At 39.8% G+C, this 22,400-nt stretch overlaps 1 protein-coding gene across 1 annotated transcript; it reads left to right on the forward strand.

Moving 5' to 3' along the window:
• The first annotated feature begins 1,851 nt into the window (after nucleotides 1-1,851).
• On the forward strand, nucleotides 1,852-20,650 carry kcnj19b (potassium inwardly rectifying channel subfamily J member 19b). Its single transcript, XM_058407326.1, has 3 exons — nucleotides 1,852-2,959; nucleotides 13,199-13,415; nucleotides 13,637-20,650. The coding sequence occupies exons 1-3, from the start codon at nucleotides 2,294-2,296 to the stop codon at nucleotides 14,233-14,235; spliced, it is 1,482 nt and encodes a 493-aa protein (XP_058263309.1). The 5' UTR covers nucleotides 1,852-2,293; the 3' UTR covers nucleotides 14,236-20,650.
• The last annotated feature ends 1,750 nt before the right edge of the window (nucleotides 20,651-22,400 follow it).

Below are 22,400 nucleotides of genomic sequence, written 5' to 3' on the forward strand. Positions count from 1 at the left end.
AACTTTGAGGACAAAATGTTCACTTGCTGCCTAATATATCCCACCCACTAACAGGTGCCATGATGAGGAGATAATCAGGGTTATTCACTTCACCTGTCAGTGCTCATAATGTTCTGCCTGATCGGTGTATATCACACTGATTTTTAATTTTTAAATTTTTTTTTTTTTTTACATTTTTCATATAATTAATCAGGATTGTAATTTTCTGGTTGTATATGAATATCACATTTAGCACATTTCTTTAAAAAATGTGCTCACTTGCCATATCCATGTCCGCTTCACTGTATTCTCAAGCAAAGTACATTCTTTAAACAGTAGATGGCAACATATGAGCTTGTATTGTTGGATTTGTACAAATACAGGCTCTTGTGCCTTCGGGTTTCTCATTGTGAAGGCATAGTTGGAAGATTTTAGAGCCTATCTTTGCAACACCTTGTGCAAGGTCTGAGACTTTACCCTGAATAGGATGGCAGTCAGTCAGTTACATGGCTCCATGTACTCACACATTGGGTCAATCTAGTGTAGCCAGTCTGCTTAGTTGCATGTTTTGGACAGTGAAAAGAAAACAGAGAACCCAGTGTAAAGTCACATTAACACAGGGGAAACATGTAAAAGTCCATATACACTGATCAGGCATAACATTATGATCACCTGCCTAATATTGTGTTGGTCCCCCTTTTGCTGCCAAAACAGCCCTGACCCGTCATGCACTGTGTATTCTGACACCTTTCTATCAGAACCAGCATTAACTTCTTCAGTAATTTAAGCAACAGTAGCTCGTCTGATGGATCAGACCACACGGGCCAGCCTTCACTCCCCATGTGCATTACTGAACCTTGGCTATCCATGACCCTGTCGTCAGTTCACTGCTGTTCCTTCCTTGGACTACTTTTGATAGATACTGACCACTGCAGACCGGGAACACTCCACAAGAGCTGCAGTTTTGGAGATGCTCTGATCCAGTGGTCTAGCTATCACAATTTGGCCCTTGTTAAACTCGCTCAAATGCTTACACTTGCCCATTTTTCCTGCTTCTAACACATCAACTTTGAGGATAATAAAGCTTCTTTGACTTTGACTTGACTGATAAAATGTTCACTTGCTGCCTAATATATCCCACCCACTATCAGGTGCCATGATGAGGAGATAATCAGTGTTATACACTTCACTTGTCAGTGCTCATAATGTTATGCCTGATCGGTGTACAGTAACAGTAACCTGAGATCAGGATCAAACCAGGATTTTCAAACTGTGAGGTGGAACACTTATATAATAACAGTCGGTCTAAAGCTAGGTTATATGGCCAGTGTAGCTAATCAACCAGAGGGGGGAAAATGTTCTTATATATATGATGTATTGCAGTTTCTCCATCTGTTTGCCAAGTAGACTCCTGCTTAGTTTCACAGAGCAACATTTACTCCATATTTATTAAAATCCAAGTTTATTAAAATGTGTTGCATTCCAAGACAGTTCTCTTTGACTGATTTATGTTATTAAATTATTTGGACAACAGGTACTATGTTGCCTGCTTTATTTATTTGCTTCTATTTCATCATAAGGGTTGGCTTGTAGTGCACCTTTTTTTTAACAATTAAACCCGATTGTTAAATGGAAATGTGATCGTTTACTATCACACAGATAGAGGTTCTTAGCTAGAAAGGCAGGATGTTGGGTTTAAGTGGATGAAAGCGCGCGCACGCGCGCGCGAGAGAGAGATGTAACGCCTTGACTTTATGGCGTTGTTCACTCGCAGGCCACGCCCATACTCCGCTCAACGTCCAATCAAGGAGCTGAATTCAAAAAAGGACGTAAATTTTTGAGCTCGCGCCACGGGGTAGACTGTCACCGATCGCCGCAGTGTGTGTATCAGGTCAGTGTGTTTAGTACAGCAGCGCAGTGGAGGCGCGCAGAGGACACACACCGCACCAGAAGGGAACCGAGTCAGGCAAGAGACAGGACCCTTCTCATTCTTGCAATAAAGAAAAAAAAAATAAAAGAAGTGCGTGAAATAAAAAAAAATGTGAGAAAGGTGAGCTTTGACCTAGAAGAGGATGCAGTATAAAGTTCAAGGACCGGAGATGAGCTTACAATGTGCAGCTCCTTTTGCATTTTATTTGATCATGTATGGATTGCTGCTCTGAAGAAGTCTGTTTATTTAATACAAAGTCTAAACTGCAACTCGGAATGAAACAGCATTGTGTGAGGTGCGCGGAGCGCAAATAGCCCTTTTTACGACAACTTCAGTGGCACTTTTTCAAAACAAAACAAAAAAGAAAAACACATTCCGCTAACTATGTCAGCCATCAGAAGGAAATTTGGCGAGGAATACCAGGTTGTGAACACAACCCGAGGTGCGCCTTTCCCCGCTCCTGCTAAGCGCAAGAGGCAGCGCTTCGTGGAGAAGAACGGACGCTGCAACGTGCAGCACGGCAACCTGGGCGGCGAGACGAGCCGCTACCTGTCGGACCTGTTCACCACGCTGGTGGACCTGAAGTGGCGCTGGAACCTGCTCATCTTCTTGCTCACCTACACGGTGGCGTGGCTCGTTATGGCCTCCATGTGGTGGTTGATAGCGTACGCACGTGGAGACCTCGGCCGCGGCCACGACCCTGACTACACGCCGTGCGTGGCCAACGTGTACAACTTCCCCTCCGCCTTCCTCTTCTTCATCGAGACCGAGGCCACTATCGGCTACGGGTATCGCTACATTACGGAGAAGTGTCCTGAGGGCATCATCCTGTTCCTGTTCCAGTCTCTGCTCGGCTCCATAGTGGACGCCTTTCTCATAGGCTGCATGTTCATTAAGATGTCGCAGCCGAAGAAGCGCGCCGAGACGCTCATGTTTAGCCAGGACGCCGTGATCTCACAGCGGGACGGCAAACTCTGCCTCATGTTCCGCGTGGGGAACCTCAGGAACAGCCACATGGTATCTGCTCAAATCAGGTGCAAGCTCATCAAGGTAATACATTCTCCCGATGCATGCGCTATGTCCTTATCTAACAAGGCACAACGCAGAAATCCCCTCTATAAGAATACAAGATTTCGTTTATTAGTGATGTGCACAAATAATCACCAGTGCTGAATCGGCACCTCAGTGAGTCATATGAATCCAGCTGGACAATCACTTTCAGACCTGATGTAAAAATAGAAAAGTGCATGGAAAGTGAAAAGAAAGTAACTGCACTGAAGATGTCACATGTAAATCAGCATCCTCACATTTATAATAACTGGCATGGAGCAGTGATGAGAATAGCTGTATAGTGAATAGTGGCTCATATACAACATTCTGTGATTCAGCTCCTTGTTACTGGACACAACCAACAAAATGATTTCTTTTAACTGTTATAGAGTTAGGAACCTGAGCAATACCACAAAGTCATGGAATAACATATTAAGTATGTATGTATCACAGTAAAGCTAACTATTAATAAGGTATTATATATCCTAATGTACAAGATCCTAATATAATCAGACTGCGTTTGTTAATTTCCTTTTGATGAGTGGCTTTTATATGTTTGTACAACAAAGTTAAGAAACATGTAGTATAGACCACTATAATATCCTGTAGTCTTGGGCACTGTAAGTGGTATTCCTCATATAAATGCTGGGAATAACAGTCATGGAGAACATGCGTGAATATGTGTCGCTCACTCAAACCAGCAGTGTTGATTTAATCTTTACTTCATTTCCCGTGCCCAAATGGATCAGTAAAAAACTAACCACCACTGTTCATCCCGTCATTCAACTTAGTCAGCCACGTGTTTTCATTAAGATCTATATTCTGGTTGATATTTATCTAACGGAGAACTTTGACGGATGTCATAAGAAATAGATGAGCTGGACGCAGCAATTATTTGTCACCTGTCACAACTTTGATCTTTGTTGATAAGAAGAGCTTATGCTTGTCAACAAGTATAAATGAGGACAGCTTGACTGGTTTACACTAATGAAATGATTTTAAAAAAAAGAAAGTGAATTAATGGGATAAGCACATATGTGCTAGACACAAGCATTAATCCTGTGAGGGCAAAGATAAAGTACATAGACTGACCTAAAGCAGTGACATTGTAGGCATCAATTTCACCCAAATAGCAATGCAGTGGAGTCCATATATCTTATCCACATAGGCGATTTCCTCTGTTCTTAGCAAGCTGTCATAAAATGCCAGAACTCCGTACTTTAAACCTGAGGAATTGAATCGTTATACCTTTGAATTATAGCCTAGAGGAACAGCTTGAGCGACAGGGAGGTAAAGATGTGCTACATCAAGCACTCGTTGGAACTTCATCTCAAGGTTACTCATGCTAATATGAAGTGTAAACTAAATTAATGGCAACAATAAATTACAACACGATAAACTGCATGAATAGCCAAGCCATGGCATTTAATATTCAGAAGCAGTTGGAATAAATGAATGTAATATATATATATATATATATGCAGTTAGAATAATTGTGCATGTAATATATCTCTGCCTGCGGCTTTCTTTCTGCCATGCTCTCAGATTAATTTTTCATTAGATAGAGCGAGTGTGTGTGTGTGTGGACACTCACCGTTATATGAAAAAAAATAAAAAAACAGACTTCTTTAAAGATAACCAGTTTAAGCGAGATGGTTCTCTGTTGTATATTCTTTCATGACTTCCTAATCCAATTTGCACTGGGGAGACAGACTGAAAGAGGGACAGGGGAAGAGGTGATTAGAAGAATAGAAGAAAAAGTGAAGGAGAAAATAGACAAGTGCAGGCTTGAAGGACAGATCAGTCGGGAGTATAATGTTCAGAGCAGGAGAGCATGTGTGTGTGTTGGGGGAGTTGGGAGGTTAGGGTAGTGTACTCTGGGGTCTGGGGAGAGTAGAAAGTGATTGACAGCTGGTGGCTGACAGCAGTGAATGAGAGCAGGTGCATTGCAGAGAAGGTGAGGAGACTGACAGCTAACTTTAGGTGCCTTTCCCTTTCCCCCTCTCTCTCTCTCTCTCTCTCTCTCTCTCAGTGCTATAATCAACAAAGAACAATAGATTAAAGGTCTGAGTAACCGCAGCAGTAGCAGCACATCATTGCACCAGATCATTGTGCAGAGTAAGCACTCTGGCCAGCTTGAGAGATTTACACCCTTTACTATCATTGTAGGGTTTTTTCCATTTTCTCTAGCCTCATATTTTGGCTTGTACCAATGACAGAAACAAGGGAGCCAAGTGTGTGACGCATGAGTGAACTTAATTAATCGGCAAAGTAGGACGTGCCTTCACTACATTAGAATGATATGAGTTTTGTACAACAGATTGCGTTCTATAGATTTTTTTTGTCAACGGCCTTGGAAGTCATTTTCACATTCATTTTCTCTATAGACATTGAGTTTGAAGCAAAACATACAGGTACAACATGAATCATGCCCTGATGCGACTTGTCAAAGAAACAACTTGGGGGGGCTGGGGGGGATTTGGGGGGGGGGTATGGGTGACATCATCGAGATGTATTTTCTCTAATATTAGTCTATTTTGTTATTACAATGTGGACTATAGGTTTGTGTGCAAGCAACATAAAGTTTTATATTATATGGTTATGGTTTTATTGTTTTTCTTTTCCGTTGTTTTAGGTAGGCTAATTTTCTATTAAGCTTTGTGCTGCATTGGGGTAATGTTTTTTTTTTATTTGTAATTATGTGTTATACATAAAAGGGAACCCATAGAGAAGGGTTTATGTTATAAGAAGCTCCAAAAGGATGCCAAACAACAGTATATAGATAATATGTCTTATTAACGGCATAGTCAAATAAAGAGAGGAAGAATTAAATGCTTCCTTCTACACTTCAACACATCTTCTTTAAATCTGACGTGTGGCTTGAGTACCTATTCTTTAGAGCAATAAAAACGTTTCAAGGAACTTGAAGCCCATGTACGATTTACAAGTGAATGTGTACAGGACTTGCAGATTGTTTTTTTATTAACGTTCCCCATACTGTGCAATTGACAGGTAGCGTAAAAGTATAGTAATATAGGAATGTAGTATTCTGTACTCTTCAGTATTCTGTACACCTTTTGTTCTATTACTAAAACATTACAATGTATTAAATATAAATAATATATTTTTATAACAATGTCCCAGTTATGGAAATGTGCTGGTCAGAATATTTGGAAAAGTTCAGGACTTCTTTATGTGAAAAATATTAACTTTGTTTTTATGAACTTGGGAAGGACTATAGCATCTCAGTTCCATGTAAACATTTTGCTTAATTCCGTATCAATGCAAGTGCATCTTAGAGCAAGAAAGCTATTGCTTTTTCAACTGTTACAGCATCAGTGTCTGTTGCTGCTCAGTCTTGCTTTAGGTACCTAACCTGAACTAAACAAAAGTTAAAACTTTTAATGTCAGCACCGTTTAGCCAACAATTTTGTAGCTAATGACAAATCATTTTGAACAGGTTTATATGTTACTGCTCCAAATTAAAGGCACAGGCTGAATGTGTGGCGTTTTTACTAACACGATCTGACTGTTCGGTTTTTCCGAGTGGCCCAGTGTGCTTTAAAAACACAGTGCTTGGCTAGAGACATTTCAGGTGAGTGATGAAAAATCTTGCACTTAAACATCGATCAACATGGACCAGAATCTCAAAGTAATGTTTTTACAAGATGTTGGAGACATTCCTTTGAAATTCTGGGCCATGTCGATGCGATTCCTGCCGATCTTTGACATTCATTCTGTGAATCTCCCTTTCACATCCCAAAGGTGTTCTACTGGATTGACTAGGAAGGCCACTGAACTTATTGTCATGTTTGAGATGACTTTTGTTTGTTGACATGGTGCATTATCAAGCTGGAAGAAGCCATTAGAGAATGGTAAATCACGGTCATGAAGGGATGCACATGGACTTGAACAATACACAAATAGTCTGTGGCATTCAAGTGATGATTAACATGGTGCAAAGAAAACATTCCCCACACCATTACACAACCTTCACCAGCCTGGACCGTTGACACAAGGCAGGTTGGGTTCATGGATTCATGCTGTTGGAGCCGAATTTTGACCCAACCATCTGTGAGCCTCAGCAGAAATCGTGATTTATCAGACCAGGCTACGTTTTTCCAGTTTTCAGCTATCCAGTTTTGGTGAGCCTCAGCTTTCTGTTCTTGGCTGACAGAACCTAATACGGTATTCTGCTGTTTCAGCTAATTTGCCTGAAGGTTTGGATGTGTTGTGCATTCTGAGATGTTTTTCTGCTCATCACAATTGTACAGAGTGATTATCTGAGTTACTGTCAGCTCAAACCAGTCTGCCTATTCTCTGCTGATCTCTCTCCTCAACAAGACATTTCCATCTGCAGAACTGTCACTTACAGGATGATCCTAGGAAAACTCTAGAGACTGTTGTGTGTGAAAATCTCAGGAGATATAGAAATATTCAAAACAGCACTTTTGGCACCAACAATCATGCTACGGTCAAAACGACTGAGATCTCCATTCTAATGGTTTATATGAAAATGACACAAACTGCTGGCTCCTATCTGAATGATTTTATGCATTGCACTGCTGCCACATGATTAGCTGATTAGATATCATGAATGAGCAGGTGTACAGGTATACAGATGAGTGTAGTTGATTACAGAAATCCTGTGGTTGGTCATGCAGGTTGTTTATTCAACCTATGCTTGCTATTATGAATTAAATCACATCTGAGATGTTTGAAAAATGACTGTGTTCTACACATAACGAACATACAATTTACAGAAAGCTGAAAAGGGGACATCTTTCACTTTCAGGAATACCTTTTCATACAACATTATTCATCATGAATCAACAAAACCAAACATGACTGAGTAATCCAGTGAAATAGAACAGACAGAGTGAATAATGACCCAAATCTGGCCCACACCTGTAAAGCCAGAGCAGTGCAAACAGGTAAAATTTACGTTTTAGATTAAGTTAACACAGGTAAAACAGAATTATCACATTAGTAATACACCAATCAGGCATAACATTATGACTAATATTGTGTTGGTCCCCTTTTTGCTGCCACAACAGCCCTGACCAAACGAGGCATGAACTCCACTAGATCCCTAGTGTGCTGAAGGTGGGCTGTGGCATCTGGCAGCAAGATGTTAGCAGCAGTTCCTTTAAGTTCTGTAAGTTGGGAGGTGGATCGGACTTGTTTGTCCTGCACATCCCACAGATGCTCGATTGGATTGAGATCTAGGGAATTTGGAGGCCAAGTCAACACCTCAAACTTGTTGTTGTGCTCATCAAACCATTCCTGAACCATTTTTGCTTTGTGGCAAGGTGCATTGTCCTGCTGAAAGAGACCACAGCCATCAGAGAATACCGTTTCCATGAAAGGGTGAACATGGTCTGGAACAATGCTTAGGCAGGTGGTACGTGTCAAAATAACATCCACATGGATGGCACATCCTGGTGCCATGTGTTCCCCTGGTATGCGACACATGCGCACCCCACCATCCACATGAATTAAAAAAATGTGATTGATCAGACCAGGCCACCTTCTTCCATGGCTCCGTTCATACGTTCTGATGGTCATGTGTCTATTTGTTGGCACTTTTGGCTGTGCACAGGGGTCAGCATGGGCACCCTGACTAGTCCATAAGCAACAAACTGTGATGCACTGTCTTCTGACACCTTTCTATCAGAACCAGCATTAACTTGACATGAATATGACATGGTTGCGAACATGTTATGGATTATTTATTGTTTATATTTTATAGTAATTGGATTGTTTTGTGTAAGTTTTGTTTATTATACTCAGACCCTATCTCCTGTCTCAAGTGAAGTCTTATTGTATTACAAAAAAATAATATTCATTCCCACCACAAAAAAGGTCACTAAATCAATTTTCTTTTAAGAAGTAAAAAATAACAGACATGGATAATTGTGTTTTATGTCGAGACTGACGCATCATTTCCACACTCAGCTACAGGCCAGGTCTGAATTCTAGCAGTCAGTCTAACTAAACCCACAAACTAAGCACTTTCTGTTGTGTGCCATACCTGTGTTCTTATCTGAGACATACACATTTTATCCAGTTTTGGGTACACAATGTGAGTGAATCACTGTGAAACAAACAATTTTAGGGCAACAATACATACTATATTTCCAAAGGTTAGTGGATAACTGACCATTGCACCCATATGTTGTTTCTCCCCAAACTGCTGCCACAAATTTGGAGGCACACATTTGTATTGAATGTCTTTGTATGCTTTGTAAGAGGCCCAAACATGTTTACGCCCCATGAAGACATGATTTTACAAGGTTGCTGTAGAAGAACTCTATCTGACCTGCACAGAGCCCTGACCTGAACCTCACTGAACACCTTTCGGATGAACTGAAACTCTGACTGCACTGAAGGCTTCCTCAAATAACATTTCACTAATGCTCTAGTGGCTGAATAGACACAAATCCCCACATCTACATCTATTCCAAAAGTCTGTCCAGAGGAGTGGAGGTTGTTTTTTATCATCAATAAGGGCACTAAATTTGGATATGTGTGATAGTCAGGTGTCCACAAACATTTGGCCATATAGTGTATCTTGCCAGTTCCCATCCACCAACTTGTTCTACTGTATCACTCAGCAACCTTTAACCTGGGAGGGTGAGGGCTTGCAGGTGCTTATTCTATGACCATTATCATATCTATATCAGAGAACAGCCGAACACACTCAGATGAGAGCACTGATTAACCATACACGAGGTAACAGACACCCACAACTGGCTAATTGGCTAGTGTTGCTCTGATTGACAGGGGAGAGAGCACAGAGTGCAATGCTGTATCCAATTTTGCTGTCTAAGTCTCCGTATCGCAGATGGCTGTAGAATTGTCAGGGTTTAAACTTGTGCTATCCTGATGACAGAGCAAAGGCTTTTCTGTTACGCTACTTGGGAGTCCTATCATTATTGCTTTTCTAAATGGAAATTAGCTCGTTTTCTCCTGCAGCACTGACTGTTAGGGTTAGACCTAAAGAGCTAATTGCAATCTGCTCAGCTTAGCAGCGTCTGTGTCATGTCTATAATAAAGTTCGTGTATTACAGCTTTGATTTGTAATCCTTGAAATGATTTCCAAAGTAACCAAGAGAAACCACAGCACTGAGCCCATTTTTGTGATCTTAGCCTTACGCTATTTTTTTTTTCATCTTAGCTGTGGTTTTGTCCTTTGTTATGGTCTTTATGACAAGACTGGAAACATAGACTATAAATATTAGGGAAGCACAACAAAGTGTGTGAATGTGTATCTCGGTCTGTGAAGATGAAATAGCATGAAGATTAAAGATTTAGGGTTGGAACAGCAGGGTTTTAACATTGCCTCTGCTGGGTCCTGGAAAAGAGATGAGAATTCCTTCCATAGCACTCTATTAAATATTACCAGAGACAGATTCTGCACTGTGAACTAGGACTTCAGACCTGTACATTAGCATTACCGCTACCCCTCAGCGCTCAATTTCAGAAAGCTTGCCGAGTTCCTTCAGGGCTACTGAACTTCAGATTTATGATTTTTCTTTCAACTGAATTGTGCCTTGATTCACATACTCCTTATTCCAGTGTTTCAGTGAAAGTGCAGTGCACACGAATGTTCATAATGTTTTCTGTCCAAATATCAAGTGACACATATTCCAGCAAGGTGGCAGTTTTATGTAAGAGTTAAATTTGATTAGCAGGTGTATAACCACAGGAGTGCCATTACTTTGACAGAAATAATAACAGCTGGTATCAGACATTTTTCAACCTGATGGATGACCTCCTCTTGTTACTCTGTGGGTGTTGTAGTGTAAATGAATCTTTCCCTCTGCTTCAGTTGTCTGGTGAAAAAGCTTGTACGTGTGTGAGCATGCATTGTACAGTGGTCTGGATAAGGATATTTATCTGGTTGTATGGAAGCTGTTTCTTTTACAGCACAGCAAGGACAATGTGTGGGTACTGTGTCTATCCTGTGAAAAGTCTCACCCTTTGGTCTGGGTACACCACCACGAGTGCAGTTCAGTCTGTTCACCATCTGGAGCGGCAAGCGCATACAGCCAGCTCTGTCCCACTCTCCCACTGGTCCCTTATGTTCATTTGCAAAGACACATCTCTAAAGTCTACATATTGGAATGATTTAAGCTAGGTATGGCTCAATACCATTTTTTCAGCTGAGTACAATTACAAGAGGATGTGTTTCGCTCCTTATCATTAGGGATACTGAAATGAGTAACCTCCATCGTATTAACAATCAGGTGCATTATGGAACAGTTCATTTAGCTCTGTTCATGTTGCCTGCTGCCATATGCTACCTCTCGCTGAGTTTTGTGTTTAACCCTTTTTTTTTACCAGTACACTGGTGTTCCAGTCCACAGACAGAATGGAAATCGTCTTAGGGGACGTTTTTAATCAGTATAAACAAACCAGTTATTTTAAGTCTGATATAAAATGAGTCAGGACACTGCTGGCTTTCAGAATGAGATTTTTTTTTTTTTTTTTACCTTAGAAGAATTTTAGTGGCCTGTAAATTTTAGGACAAACACTTGGGGCATCTCAGAGAGCAGAAATGGGTTCGATATTTGTTATTGAGTTTTTAAAGATTTTTTTTTTAAAGCATTTGTAGGCTAAAGAAAATAATTGTTTTGGGGTTTTTTTGGAACTTTCTTATGAATGCTACATAAAAAAATAACTTATGTAAAACTACTTAAACTTCTTAAAGTGTCTATTTACATATGAGTCATTAACAACCACTGTGCACATGGACACAACAAAACAGGCACAAATTCCATTTTTTGGCCCCTAAGAAGAGTGGCACAGAGCATTAACAAGTGCTGTGAACTCCACCTTGATATGTGAGCAAAGTGTAGACCCTGGTGAGCAAGTGTGTCTCAGTTCTCACACAACAGAAGTACCCTTATGCACTAAAATTTCTCTGTACACTTGCTTCACGAATACATTTGTGTGCTCACAATGTAGCACCTTGCGCTCTTCAATAACCACACTCAATGATACTGCTCTACATGCACAGGCTGGCTGAAATACTATTTTAATACCTGCTCTTGATATTATCATAGGATTGCAGTGTTTTTTTGTTTTTTTTAGATCTGTAATTTCATGCTGTCTGTCCTTTAGACTTGCACCACTTGATGTAGTATGAAATCGGCTGTTTGTGTCAGAGCATTTTCAATGAGAACAAATACCAGCAAATAACTGATACCTGATACCAGGATAAGTAGCGAAACTGTACTAGAAGTGTTATGTATAGTTCTGCCTTATTGTTATTCAGTCTCAGTGTTCAGCTCTGTATTTTACAAAGGCTGTACCTTGTGTCCTGTGAATGGAATGGAACTGTGTGTTGAGTGCATTTTGAAGAAATAAATGCATTCTTATATGACATGAGCGAAATACAAATAGTGTGGGACCATTTTAACTCACCTGCTATTGTGGCCCAGATAATCCCACAGATAAGTATGAAAGAATGAATAAGTAAGGAAGGAAGAAAATAAATAAGTAGATAAGTAAAAATAAATAAATACATAAATAAAAATAATAATAACAACAACAATAATAATAATTGTTATTATTATTTTTTTAATAATATTATTAAAAACTTATTATTATTATTATTATTATTATTATTATTATTGTAGTAGTAGTAGTAGTAATATAAACATATGCGTGGATTCATATTCTAAGTTTAATGAGAATAGAAAATTTGTAGGAAGTCACTGTTACCCTAATTTGTCATGAATTAGTAGAAAACACTCCATTTAAAACTCCATCAGCAAATCTCCACTGACGACTGAGCTTGGCAATGATGCAGATGATAAAAAACGGTGTTGCTTATGTTGATTTATGACCTCAAATCTAAATTACAGATTTTCAGTATGTTACATGGGATCTTTAAGATTAATGGGTAACATCAGATCCAGGTAGTCTTTTGCTGCTCTTCATCTCCTGAGGGTTTCACTCTCCCTTTCTGTCTTCACATTGGAGTTAATTTATTACTCTGAAACAGCACATTAAGCTCTCCATTGACTTCATTCACACTTTAATCTAACTGATTGTTCTGTGTATTTCAAGGCATCTGCTCTTGGATGAGAACGAAAAGAGAACAGAAATTGTAACATGGCACCTGTGTTCATGAAGAAAGTCTGGCACTCATCCAGATACCAGGGGAAAAGCACTTTTGAAAAGGGCATTACCTGAGTAGCATTTCTTATTCTGTCTCCTCTACTGCAGTCTCGTCAGACACCTGAGGGGGAGTTTCTGCCCTTGGACCAAAGAGAGCTGGACGTTGGGTTTGGAACGGGCGCCGACCAACTCTTCCTCGTCTCTCCTCTCACCATCTGCCATGAGATTAATCCCAAGAGCCCGTTCTTCGACCTCTCACAGCGCTCACTCATGAGTGAGCAGTTTGAGATTGTTGTTATCCTTGAAGGGATAGTGGAAACCACAGGTTAGCATCATACTGAGATCACTAGACAAACAAAATAGATTGGGGACTAAATGATTCATGGCAAGCCATTATGTGGTCAGAGAAAACCAAGATAAATATAGATGCACTCAAAGGTAAAAGCAGTGCTTCACTGCGCTATCTTTTTCCATGCTGGATTGATTGCCTACTCTCTCTTTCCCTCTCCCTCCCTTCCTTTTTCTCTCTCTCTCTCTCTCTCTCAGGTATGACGTGCCAGGCTCGGACATCTTACACAGAGGACGAGGTGTTGTGGGGGCACAGATTCCTTCCTGTTATGTCTTTGGAAGAGGGTTTCTTCCGAGTGGACTACTCACAGTTCCACAGCACCTTTGAGGTGCCCACACCTCCTTACAGTGTAAAGGAACAGGAGGAATCATCTTGCCTCCCTTCCCCTGCTCCTCCACTCACCCCGACTCCGGGAGATCCACGAAGCCGCAGGGATCGCATCTTCTCCCTTGATGGTGCGTCCCACACTGACGGAACAGGCTCGAGGTTGCCCAGCAAGCTCCAGCGTATGAGCTCCAGAAACGGTAAAGATGGCGGGAAAGCCAGCAGTACACAAGCAGCTGAAAAAACATCCAACACAGGCGACCCCCTACGCTCATCAGCCAGGCTGGAGGAGTCCAACAACCAGATTAAGGCAGAGCCACACATCCTGTCAGCAGGAGAGCTGGAGCATCACAGACTGCCTCTAATGCCTACTCCATTGCCCGGTCCCAACCTTAACCAGCTGCCTTCGGCTGGCGGCCGGCCCGAGGACAACCTGCCCGAGAAGCTTCGCAGGATGAACGTGGACCGCTGAGCCATGAGCCACGATGATGTCCATTTCCTATTCAGACTGATGGACAGAGAGGCTTTGAGATGAAAAAACAAAGCAAGTTCTAAAACACAAAATCAATACAAACTTTAGCTGGACTATACTGTGATTCTTTTTAATTATTACACAAAGGAAACAGCCATGTCTGTCACATCGTCGAACTGATTACGTCAACATCCGTCGGCATTCTATTCCGTTTCAAATAAGGTTAATATATTTTCAGAATTAAGACTAACTGAACCCTTTGGTTTTGTGTAAACTACTCATATGTAACATGCTACTCTATTTATTAATGTATGCTTAACTGATCAAACTGAACCATGTTCTTGTTTTAGTTCTGATTAGGCATGTGCTGATAATCAGTTATACAATATGGCAATGAAGATATATATAACATGCACAATCATGTTAGGTAGGTAGAAGAGGTCTGTCCTAATTGAAAGGCAGCATAAGATAGCTAAGATATAATGCACAATTTTGAAAGCAGCATTGCATGTGTATTTCTTAGTAAAGGCAATTTATTAACAAACAAAAAAAAGAGTGAGCTGACTAGTCTCACTTTTCAAACTATAGGTCTATTTAAAACTCCCAGTTGTGTTCTTATCCGAGTCGAGATGTTATAGCGAGTGCAACAAAAGTCACATGCACAGCTTGCGTATAAGTGACGTCTAAAGGCACCGAGCTGAATGCAATGCCTGCTGAGGTTTTCTTTAAATTGCTGCCAGCAAAACAGGTGCCAGTAATTATGTAGTTATTTACCAAAATACAATATAGTGATAATATTGTAAACAATGATAAAAGCTTAAGCAAATAATATGATATGGAAATTTCATATCTGCACATATTTATTTCTGATAAATCTATATTTTCAATAGGCTGGGTAGAAATTGCTATGTAAAGGTTTTATAGTGTGAAAGGTTGTTACATTTAATTGTCTTTCAGTAAGAGGTTACTTAAACTACCAACAATCTGTTCGCTTGAGATAAACAGACGTTTGTCTGAATGTGAAATACATGCAGTAGACCCCATAAGGCATAGATAATGACTATAAAATGCTTATCCTCTCATTGCTATATACAGATGGGTGACAAATTAAAGGAAAACACCATGGCACTGTTATTCTGTGGGAGTTATTTATTTTGCTGCCATGGTCTGGGTCCACTTGCCTCCTAAGAGGGAACGTTTACTTCAAATCAATACACTGTTCTATTGATCATCTTTATCCTGTAATGAAGGATTTCTGTCATTTTTACAGGAGTGGTCTCTTCCCAGATGACCTCCACATGACTTGACAGAGAATGGACATGATTAAATGATATATTTTGGCCTGCACGGTCACCCCATCTCATCTCCACTTAACTGAAGACATTTTGGGGCCAGTGTTTTAGACAATTCATCAAATATGAAATCAGGGAAAATCTTCAACAAAGGTGTTCATTCCTCTAATATAGTTCAGTTTAAAAACCACACAAAAAATACACTTTATGTTGGTTTTTCCTTTAATTTGTCACCCGTTTGCTATACAGAATTCAAGTTTTAGGAATAATGAAAACGTAATATATATGCCTTCAGTTCTTCATCTATTTAAATGTTACAATAAATAATTTAAGTGCTAATTTTTATCTTATGACAATTTAAATCAACAATCTATTATACAGTGGATTTATACCCTTAGTCATGCAGCTATAGCAAAGAAAACAGTTCCCCTGGAGAATCATATTTGTTGTCTACATGACACCTGACACAACATTATTGCAGTGAGTGAAGAACACGCATGTGTTATCTACATTAGGATCCATTAGCGTACAGGAAAAGTAGACACTGAGGCATCAAAGTGCTATATGTAATTATTACTTCTACAGCAACCTTCCAGCTCTCACCTTAGGCTGTGGGCGGAAACAAAAGCAATTCGGTTAGTCCTCAGCAGGACATCAATCACAGATATTCACCATGCGGCATGCGCCCACCACCACAACATCATTACACTTAATTGTACTGGTAAAGAAGGAATTTCCATGGCATCCTTCATTACCAGAGCCACTCAGACCTTATGGACCAGAGAGGATATGTTTCTCAGAGGGACTGCAGTATAAGCATGGGACAGTGCACTTAATGTCCTCAAATATACACAGAGGACATCAGCACTTGATTCAAGTATAATAGGAAAGGCCCAGTCAGTGCTGTGTCTGTAGTTCCATTTAACGTAGCTCTCCACAAATTTCCTTATCAAGACTGTGCATTCATTTTATTGTTGGCTTGTCTGAAAGTTTTTACAAGTTTGTGTGATAATTTAGAAAATGGAAAACTGCACTGAGAGCAACGATAAATCATGAGCACATCTGCAGAGCTGCAGATGAATTACAGCTCCTATTCTCTTTATAAAGGGGGGTGTAGCTAACTCTGGCATGGAGGACAAGGTTATTTCTCTGCATTCAAAGACCCTTTTGAGACACTTTATCGATTGGCCGGTGCTGCCATATGAGCCTGGACAAATGTTACATCTGAATAATCATGGTTTCTCTACTGCATTGCTATAGCAGAGCAGCAGCACAGATTTGTGCCCAGAGATGCGCGTACGGGAGGAAGTGTGAGTCACGGACAAACAAGAAAGAAAAGGGAAAAAAAAGAAGCTCTGAATGATCATTTAGTGAATTTAAAGCCATCTATTTCCGCATCCTGCTTCAGGAGAATACAATGTCTGTTACTGAGTAGTGCAGTGGAAATGTTCTGGGTTAAGAGGCATGGCTCGATTTTCCCGAGATTATACAAGATGAAACTATTTTCACTTACGCTGGTTAACTGCACTAGTCAAGTTGCATGCAGGATATGCAAAAGGCTGTACACGAAGCCAAAATGGCAGCAGTCACGCTCACCATGCTGCCCAGATGCTCATAAATATCTAATGAACCCCAAATAAACAGGATCAAATACACTGGCATGTATGTGCCCAATTTCTGCCTACTGTTCTTGTAAAAAGCAAGGGATGGTGAGCAGAGACTGGGAATATACAACGCAGCAAGAAACTTGGTTCACCTGCATGCTTCACTTTCACTCCAAGCACCACAGATGTTGAGGGAAAATGTGTTGCAGACTGTATGGTTGTCCTCTCACAGGGACAAAAAACATCAGGATGGATAAAGAAACAGCTGTTTGTTTACAGAAAGAATAAGAGAAATGGCATTGTTTAAAAGTTTTCAGTCCACTGACAATCATTTCAGTGTTCAAACTGTAAGTAATAATCAGTGGAGTGTGGGTTGAAATTACATTTAAATGATCTTTACACCAGGGAAAAAGCCTAGTTGCACTAGCTAGTACTCTGTTTTTTCATACATTAACTTTGTATTTCAGTCTGCATCTATTATGTGGTATTTAGCTGAAACTCTTATCCAAAGCAGCATTTTTTGTATAACTGAGCAGTTGCCTTGCTCAAGAACACTTTGCTCAAGGGACCAGCAGTGACTTGGCAGTGCTGGGATTTGCGCTCACAATCTTCCAAACAGTAGACCCATGCTTTATCCACTGAGCTACATCTGCCCCTTAAAATAATTATGGAAATATTCGTTTCGGAAGCTGAATGCCAAAAATGCATCACACCTCGAATATTAATGCGGGCTAGTGATAAGTCAGTCCTTGAAAGTACAAAATCTTTCATCTTTTAAATCTTTGGAATAGATTTTATCTTCTCTTTTTAGGGCAGTCTCATATCTCATATGGGTCACCTACCTTACCAGTGATAGACATCTTAAATTCATCCACCTTCAATAATCGCTGTATCCTAATTATGGATGCAGTGGATCCGAAATCCAAAGAATACATTAATATAAGCTCAGTACTGACTTGGAGACCCTGGGTCTGTGAATAATATTATTAATCCAAATGATATGTAATATTGTTTTGGCAGTTTTACAAGGTGAATGATTTTTCTGGGGTCAGTCATTATTCTTTTATACCAGGAACATTTTTATATTCATATTTTTGGCCTTGGTGGTTTTACATTCTTGCAGATGTTGATAAAATCCTGCTCAGAGGAGATTTTTTTTTTTCTGTCCCCCAGTTTCTGTAAACAGGAGAATAAATGATACGGATTACCGACGTCCAACCAATCAGGACATGAAGGTGTCTACACTGTCATTCAGTCATTCAAGTCTAGAGTGTTTGACAGGCTAATGTCTGACAATAAAATCGCTGGTTATTCTGTATTTTGTTTAGAAGAATGAAGTCTCCCTGCACCTTCAACATCATTTGTGTTGTGTCAAAAAAGTTGTTTGTAACGTTTTAGCAGCACTGAGCAAGTGCACAGCTTTAGCTCTGCATAGCAATCAGTCACATGAGTTATACGAGTTGTCCTTGTATAGGCTTCTATAAATTTATACAAGTTTGAATAAATGAAGTGCTGTGCAAACTGCAGATACTGCAATCTAGACAGTTTTTGAGAATTGTGTGCTGTCTTTAGATGGCGATTCTGTAAAGCAATAGGGGAAAGAAAAGTTATTATGTTATTTTAATGCGCCTTGTCCAAGTATCCGATACATCCTGCCAATGTGCAGCATAATACAAGTATCAATTTTATAGATAAAGTCTTTTATAAGAGCAGAGCAGCCTCACTCTGTCAGCACAGATCCATCAACGTGTACTAATCTCATTTCAGGGTATTTTCAGAAGGAAGTTTGTAAATCATTATATTCAGCTGAGCCGCTTTGCGAGAGACCAGGCCAACAGACAAACCTAATTAAACGGACAGCTATTATTACTAAATGAATGCTCAATGGCATGTCCACTAGATAAAATAAGCTAACGTGGAGCAGGACAAAAAAAAAATCCGAATCCTATTTTGAAGTCCCCCATACAGTCCCCTTGAAGACTCGGCATGGCCAGTTCTCTTTTTTTCTTTTGTCTTTGCTATATACAGAAGAGTTTTGGGTTTCATTTGGAATAGTAGACCATAGATCTGAATTTTAGAAACTTTTGCTTTTGTTTTAAACCCACCAATTTTACAAGTGATCCAAAAGTTAGGAACATTTGACTAAGAAGTGTCTCTTGTTGCCCAAGAGTGCTCTTGGTTTGAGTCTTGTGTTTCACCTAAATACACTGCAATGTTGTTAAAAAGGGATGAAACAACATGACGTCTAGAGATCTGCCATTCTGAAGATGAGAAAAGAGGGAAAATCAATCAGAGCTCTTGCACAAGCATTGGGCATAGCCATTACAACAAATTGGAATATCCTGAAAAAGAAAGAAATCACTGGTGTGCTAACAACCAGAAATTGAGCATGTTGGCCAAGGAAAACAACAGCAGCTGATGAGAGACACATGGTGATGGGGTGAAAAAAACCCTCAAACATCACAGTACGGGTGTGAGGGTATCGCAATCCACCATTCAAAGAAGATATTGCTTTCCAGAAGATACAAAAAACTTATCAGCAGAGAGTATCAGAAGGACTGAGTGGAAATGGCAAAGAAACCCAGAGATGAGCCACAAAAGTCCTGGAACTAAGATTAACCTCTACCAAAGTAATGAAAAGGCCAACGTGTGGAGAAAAAAGGATCTGCTTATGATCCAAACCATACAAGCTCATCAGTCATGCTTCTTTATGCTTCTTAGTAATGTATTTCATGATGGTAGTAGTCTACAGAAACATTCTGTCTGCCAGTTTACAGAGAAATGCATCCGATCTAATTGGGAGGAACTACATCGTTCAGCAAGATAATGACCCAGCACACACTGCCAACACTACAGTGGACTTTATCGGGGGGGGGGAGGTGAAAAAAGTATAAATCACCAGACCTTAACCCAACTGAGCAGCATTTTCCTGAAGAGAAGACTGACAAGAGAAACCCATAAAACAAGCAAGCAAAGGATACGCAACTATCAATCAATCTAACTATCAATCTTTTGATCTAAAACCCAAATATCTTCGGTGCATAGCAAAAATAAAAGAAGGTACTTCTATTTATCAAGGTAAATCACGAACAGTAAAACAAATCAGAGATGAAAGAAATCTTTCCAAGCCATGATAATACAAGTAGAAATAACAATTTTGAATAAATTGCATTTATAATGTCACCTCTATAGTCATAAACAGGATATGTTTTCTTCATTAAACACTAAAGAAATGACTTTCGAACAAATTGTTCTGAAAAGTCTTCTTAACGGCGAAATAAACATCATCGAAAGAATTTATGGTATTATTAAGAATGCACATTTGCACATATTTAATTAAACAAATGGCAATTTGCATATAATAAATGTTTTTTCCCCTTTAATTTCCAATTAAACAACAACTGAACATTTCCCCCATTTCAGATATGAGGGTGTAATCACTTTACTAGCTTGCAGAGGCAATTGTGAAATAGCAATAATCTTCAATAAACAGTAAAAAACAATCAGTGTACATTTTCTATACAGCGTAATTATTTTACAAACTTGTTGTCCTCATGGCTGATATTTTTCACCGTGAATGCTGTTGGTCATCAGGTGCTGAGAGGCACAGGGGGGAGAAACACAGCAAATGTAATCACTTTATAACTGTCATTATCTAAAAAGATCCCTTTTTTCTGATAAAATTCAGAAACCAAATTTCTGATAATGTTCTTTGCAGCATTCATAATATATATAGTTACCTACTAAACATTGGTATATAATGTTAGCTAATACATACAACATTCATTTCTTGATATTATTTAATATTAATAAACTCAAAACATTCTCCCTTTATGTCTGCCAAATCCTGAACGTTACCCTATCATCTGTAGTATCTTGTCTTAAAAGCCTGAAGTTCAGTCTGTCAAGGAGATGGACCTGGGTCACGTGACTGTGTGCATGAGAGGGAACAGTGCTGAAGTGTGACTAGAGCAGTGTAGCATGGGTAAGCTGAGCCAAAATCTCCCTCACTGACAGGTCCAGTGGGTGCTCCCTGGAGAACGGCAGAAAAACTGAGCAGCTCATGTGCCAAAAACGAACAACACCCACTCAGTCACTACAGTTTCTCACTGCAAGGGATCCCCTCACAATAATGCACACTACAACCAGCAATACTAATACTTGTGATTAATAATGTGGTGCAACACTCTGCATTACGTTACGTTGTAGCCTCAGACTCATGTTCCTGGCGGACAAGAGTGATATTATTGTTATAGCTCAGCTGCATTAAGATTCTGTTTCTTGTGCTTTCTGTGATGCTTTTCTGCTTACTATGGATGTAAAAGGTGATTTTTGAAGATAGCAGAGCCTTCATGTTCACCCAAAACAGTCTGGCCATCCTCTGTCTTCTCTCATCAACAAGGCGTTTCTTGCCCTAAACATAACAGGAACAGTTACCTTGGACACTTAGACAGGTGGTGAGTCACGTGAACCTGCTTTCTCAGTAACTGTAAATATATCTGTGTGTGTGTGTCTATCTGTCTGTCTGTCATCCAAGATATAGTCTGACCTCAGTATGCTCAGTGTTCCTGGGAACGGCTCTGAATCCATCTCAACCCTGACCTGGATGTTACTGAAGAATGAATGGAAAGATCATTATAAAGTCTATTGTGCAATGCTTTATGGATTTCTTTTTAATAAAATTATTTTTCATTACACACATACTGTATATACAGTATGTATGCTGATATATATATGCCTGAGAAGAAAACTTGAAGCAATAGAGCAATTAGAGTAAGATGGCAGAGCAAGGTGAAATGTTTACAGGTTGCCAATTGCAGCGTCCACAATAACCATGAAACCCTGCAAAATCCCAAGAAATCTTAAACATTATGTGCCTCTAAGTAAGTAATCCCAAAGCTTTTGATATGCAAAACCTGTTTCAACATGCAAGGATGCTGATTTACTAAACAACACATTTGGTGCTTTAATCTTCAGCTTCCTCTATTAGGATGCATTGGTTTAGTGAAGTGTGCTCGAGTGGCAGTGTATGAGAACACGCTTGCCCACAGTGGAACTTACTGTCTGTGTGAGAATTCTCAAGAGGAACGAATACATAAGAGGCACAAGTGTGAAACTGGATTCAATGCAAGATCTCTGCTTTACCCCATACAACAGAGAAAAGCAGAAGCTATGGATGAATATACACCTCTAGTGCATTGAAATAGTTTTGAACAACATTTTAGCATTTTTGTGAAGCAGAGGCAGTAGGATGTAAGTGCAAGCTTTT

Source organism: Hemibagrus wyckioides, linkage group LG13 (assembly GCF_019097595.1).
Source record: "Hemibagrus wyckioides isolate EC202008001 linkage group LG13, SWU_Hwy_1.0, whole genome shotgun sequence".
NCBI lineage: Eukaryota > Metazoa > Chordata > Actinopteri > Siluriformes > Bagridae > Hemibagrus > Hemibagrus wyckioides.

Bases quoted from the DNA above. Each gene is read 5' to 3' on its own strand.
- kcnj19b (XM_058407326.1), top strand. From the start codon at position 2,294: ATGTCAGCCATCAGAAGGAAATTTGGCGAGGAATACCAGGTTGTGAAC. The intron at 2,960-13,198 runs GTAATACATTCT...CCTCTACTGCAG, and splicing joins TCAGGTGCAAGCTCATCAAG to TCTCGTCAGACACCTGAGGG. The intron at 13,416-13,636 runs GTTAGCATCATA...TCTCTCTCTCAG, and splicing joins AGGGATAGTGGAAACCACAG to GTATGACGTGCCAGGCTCGG.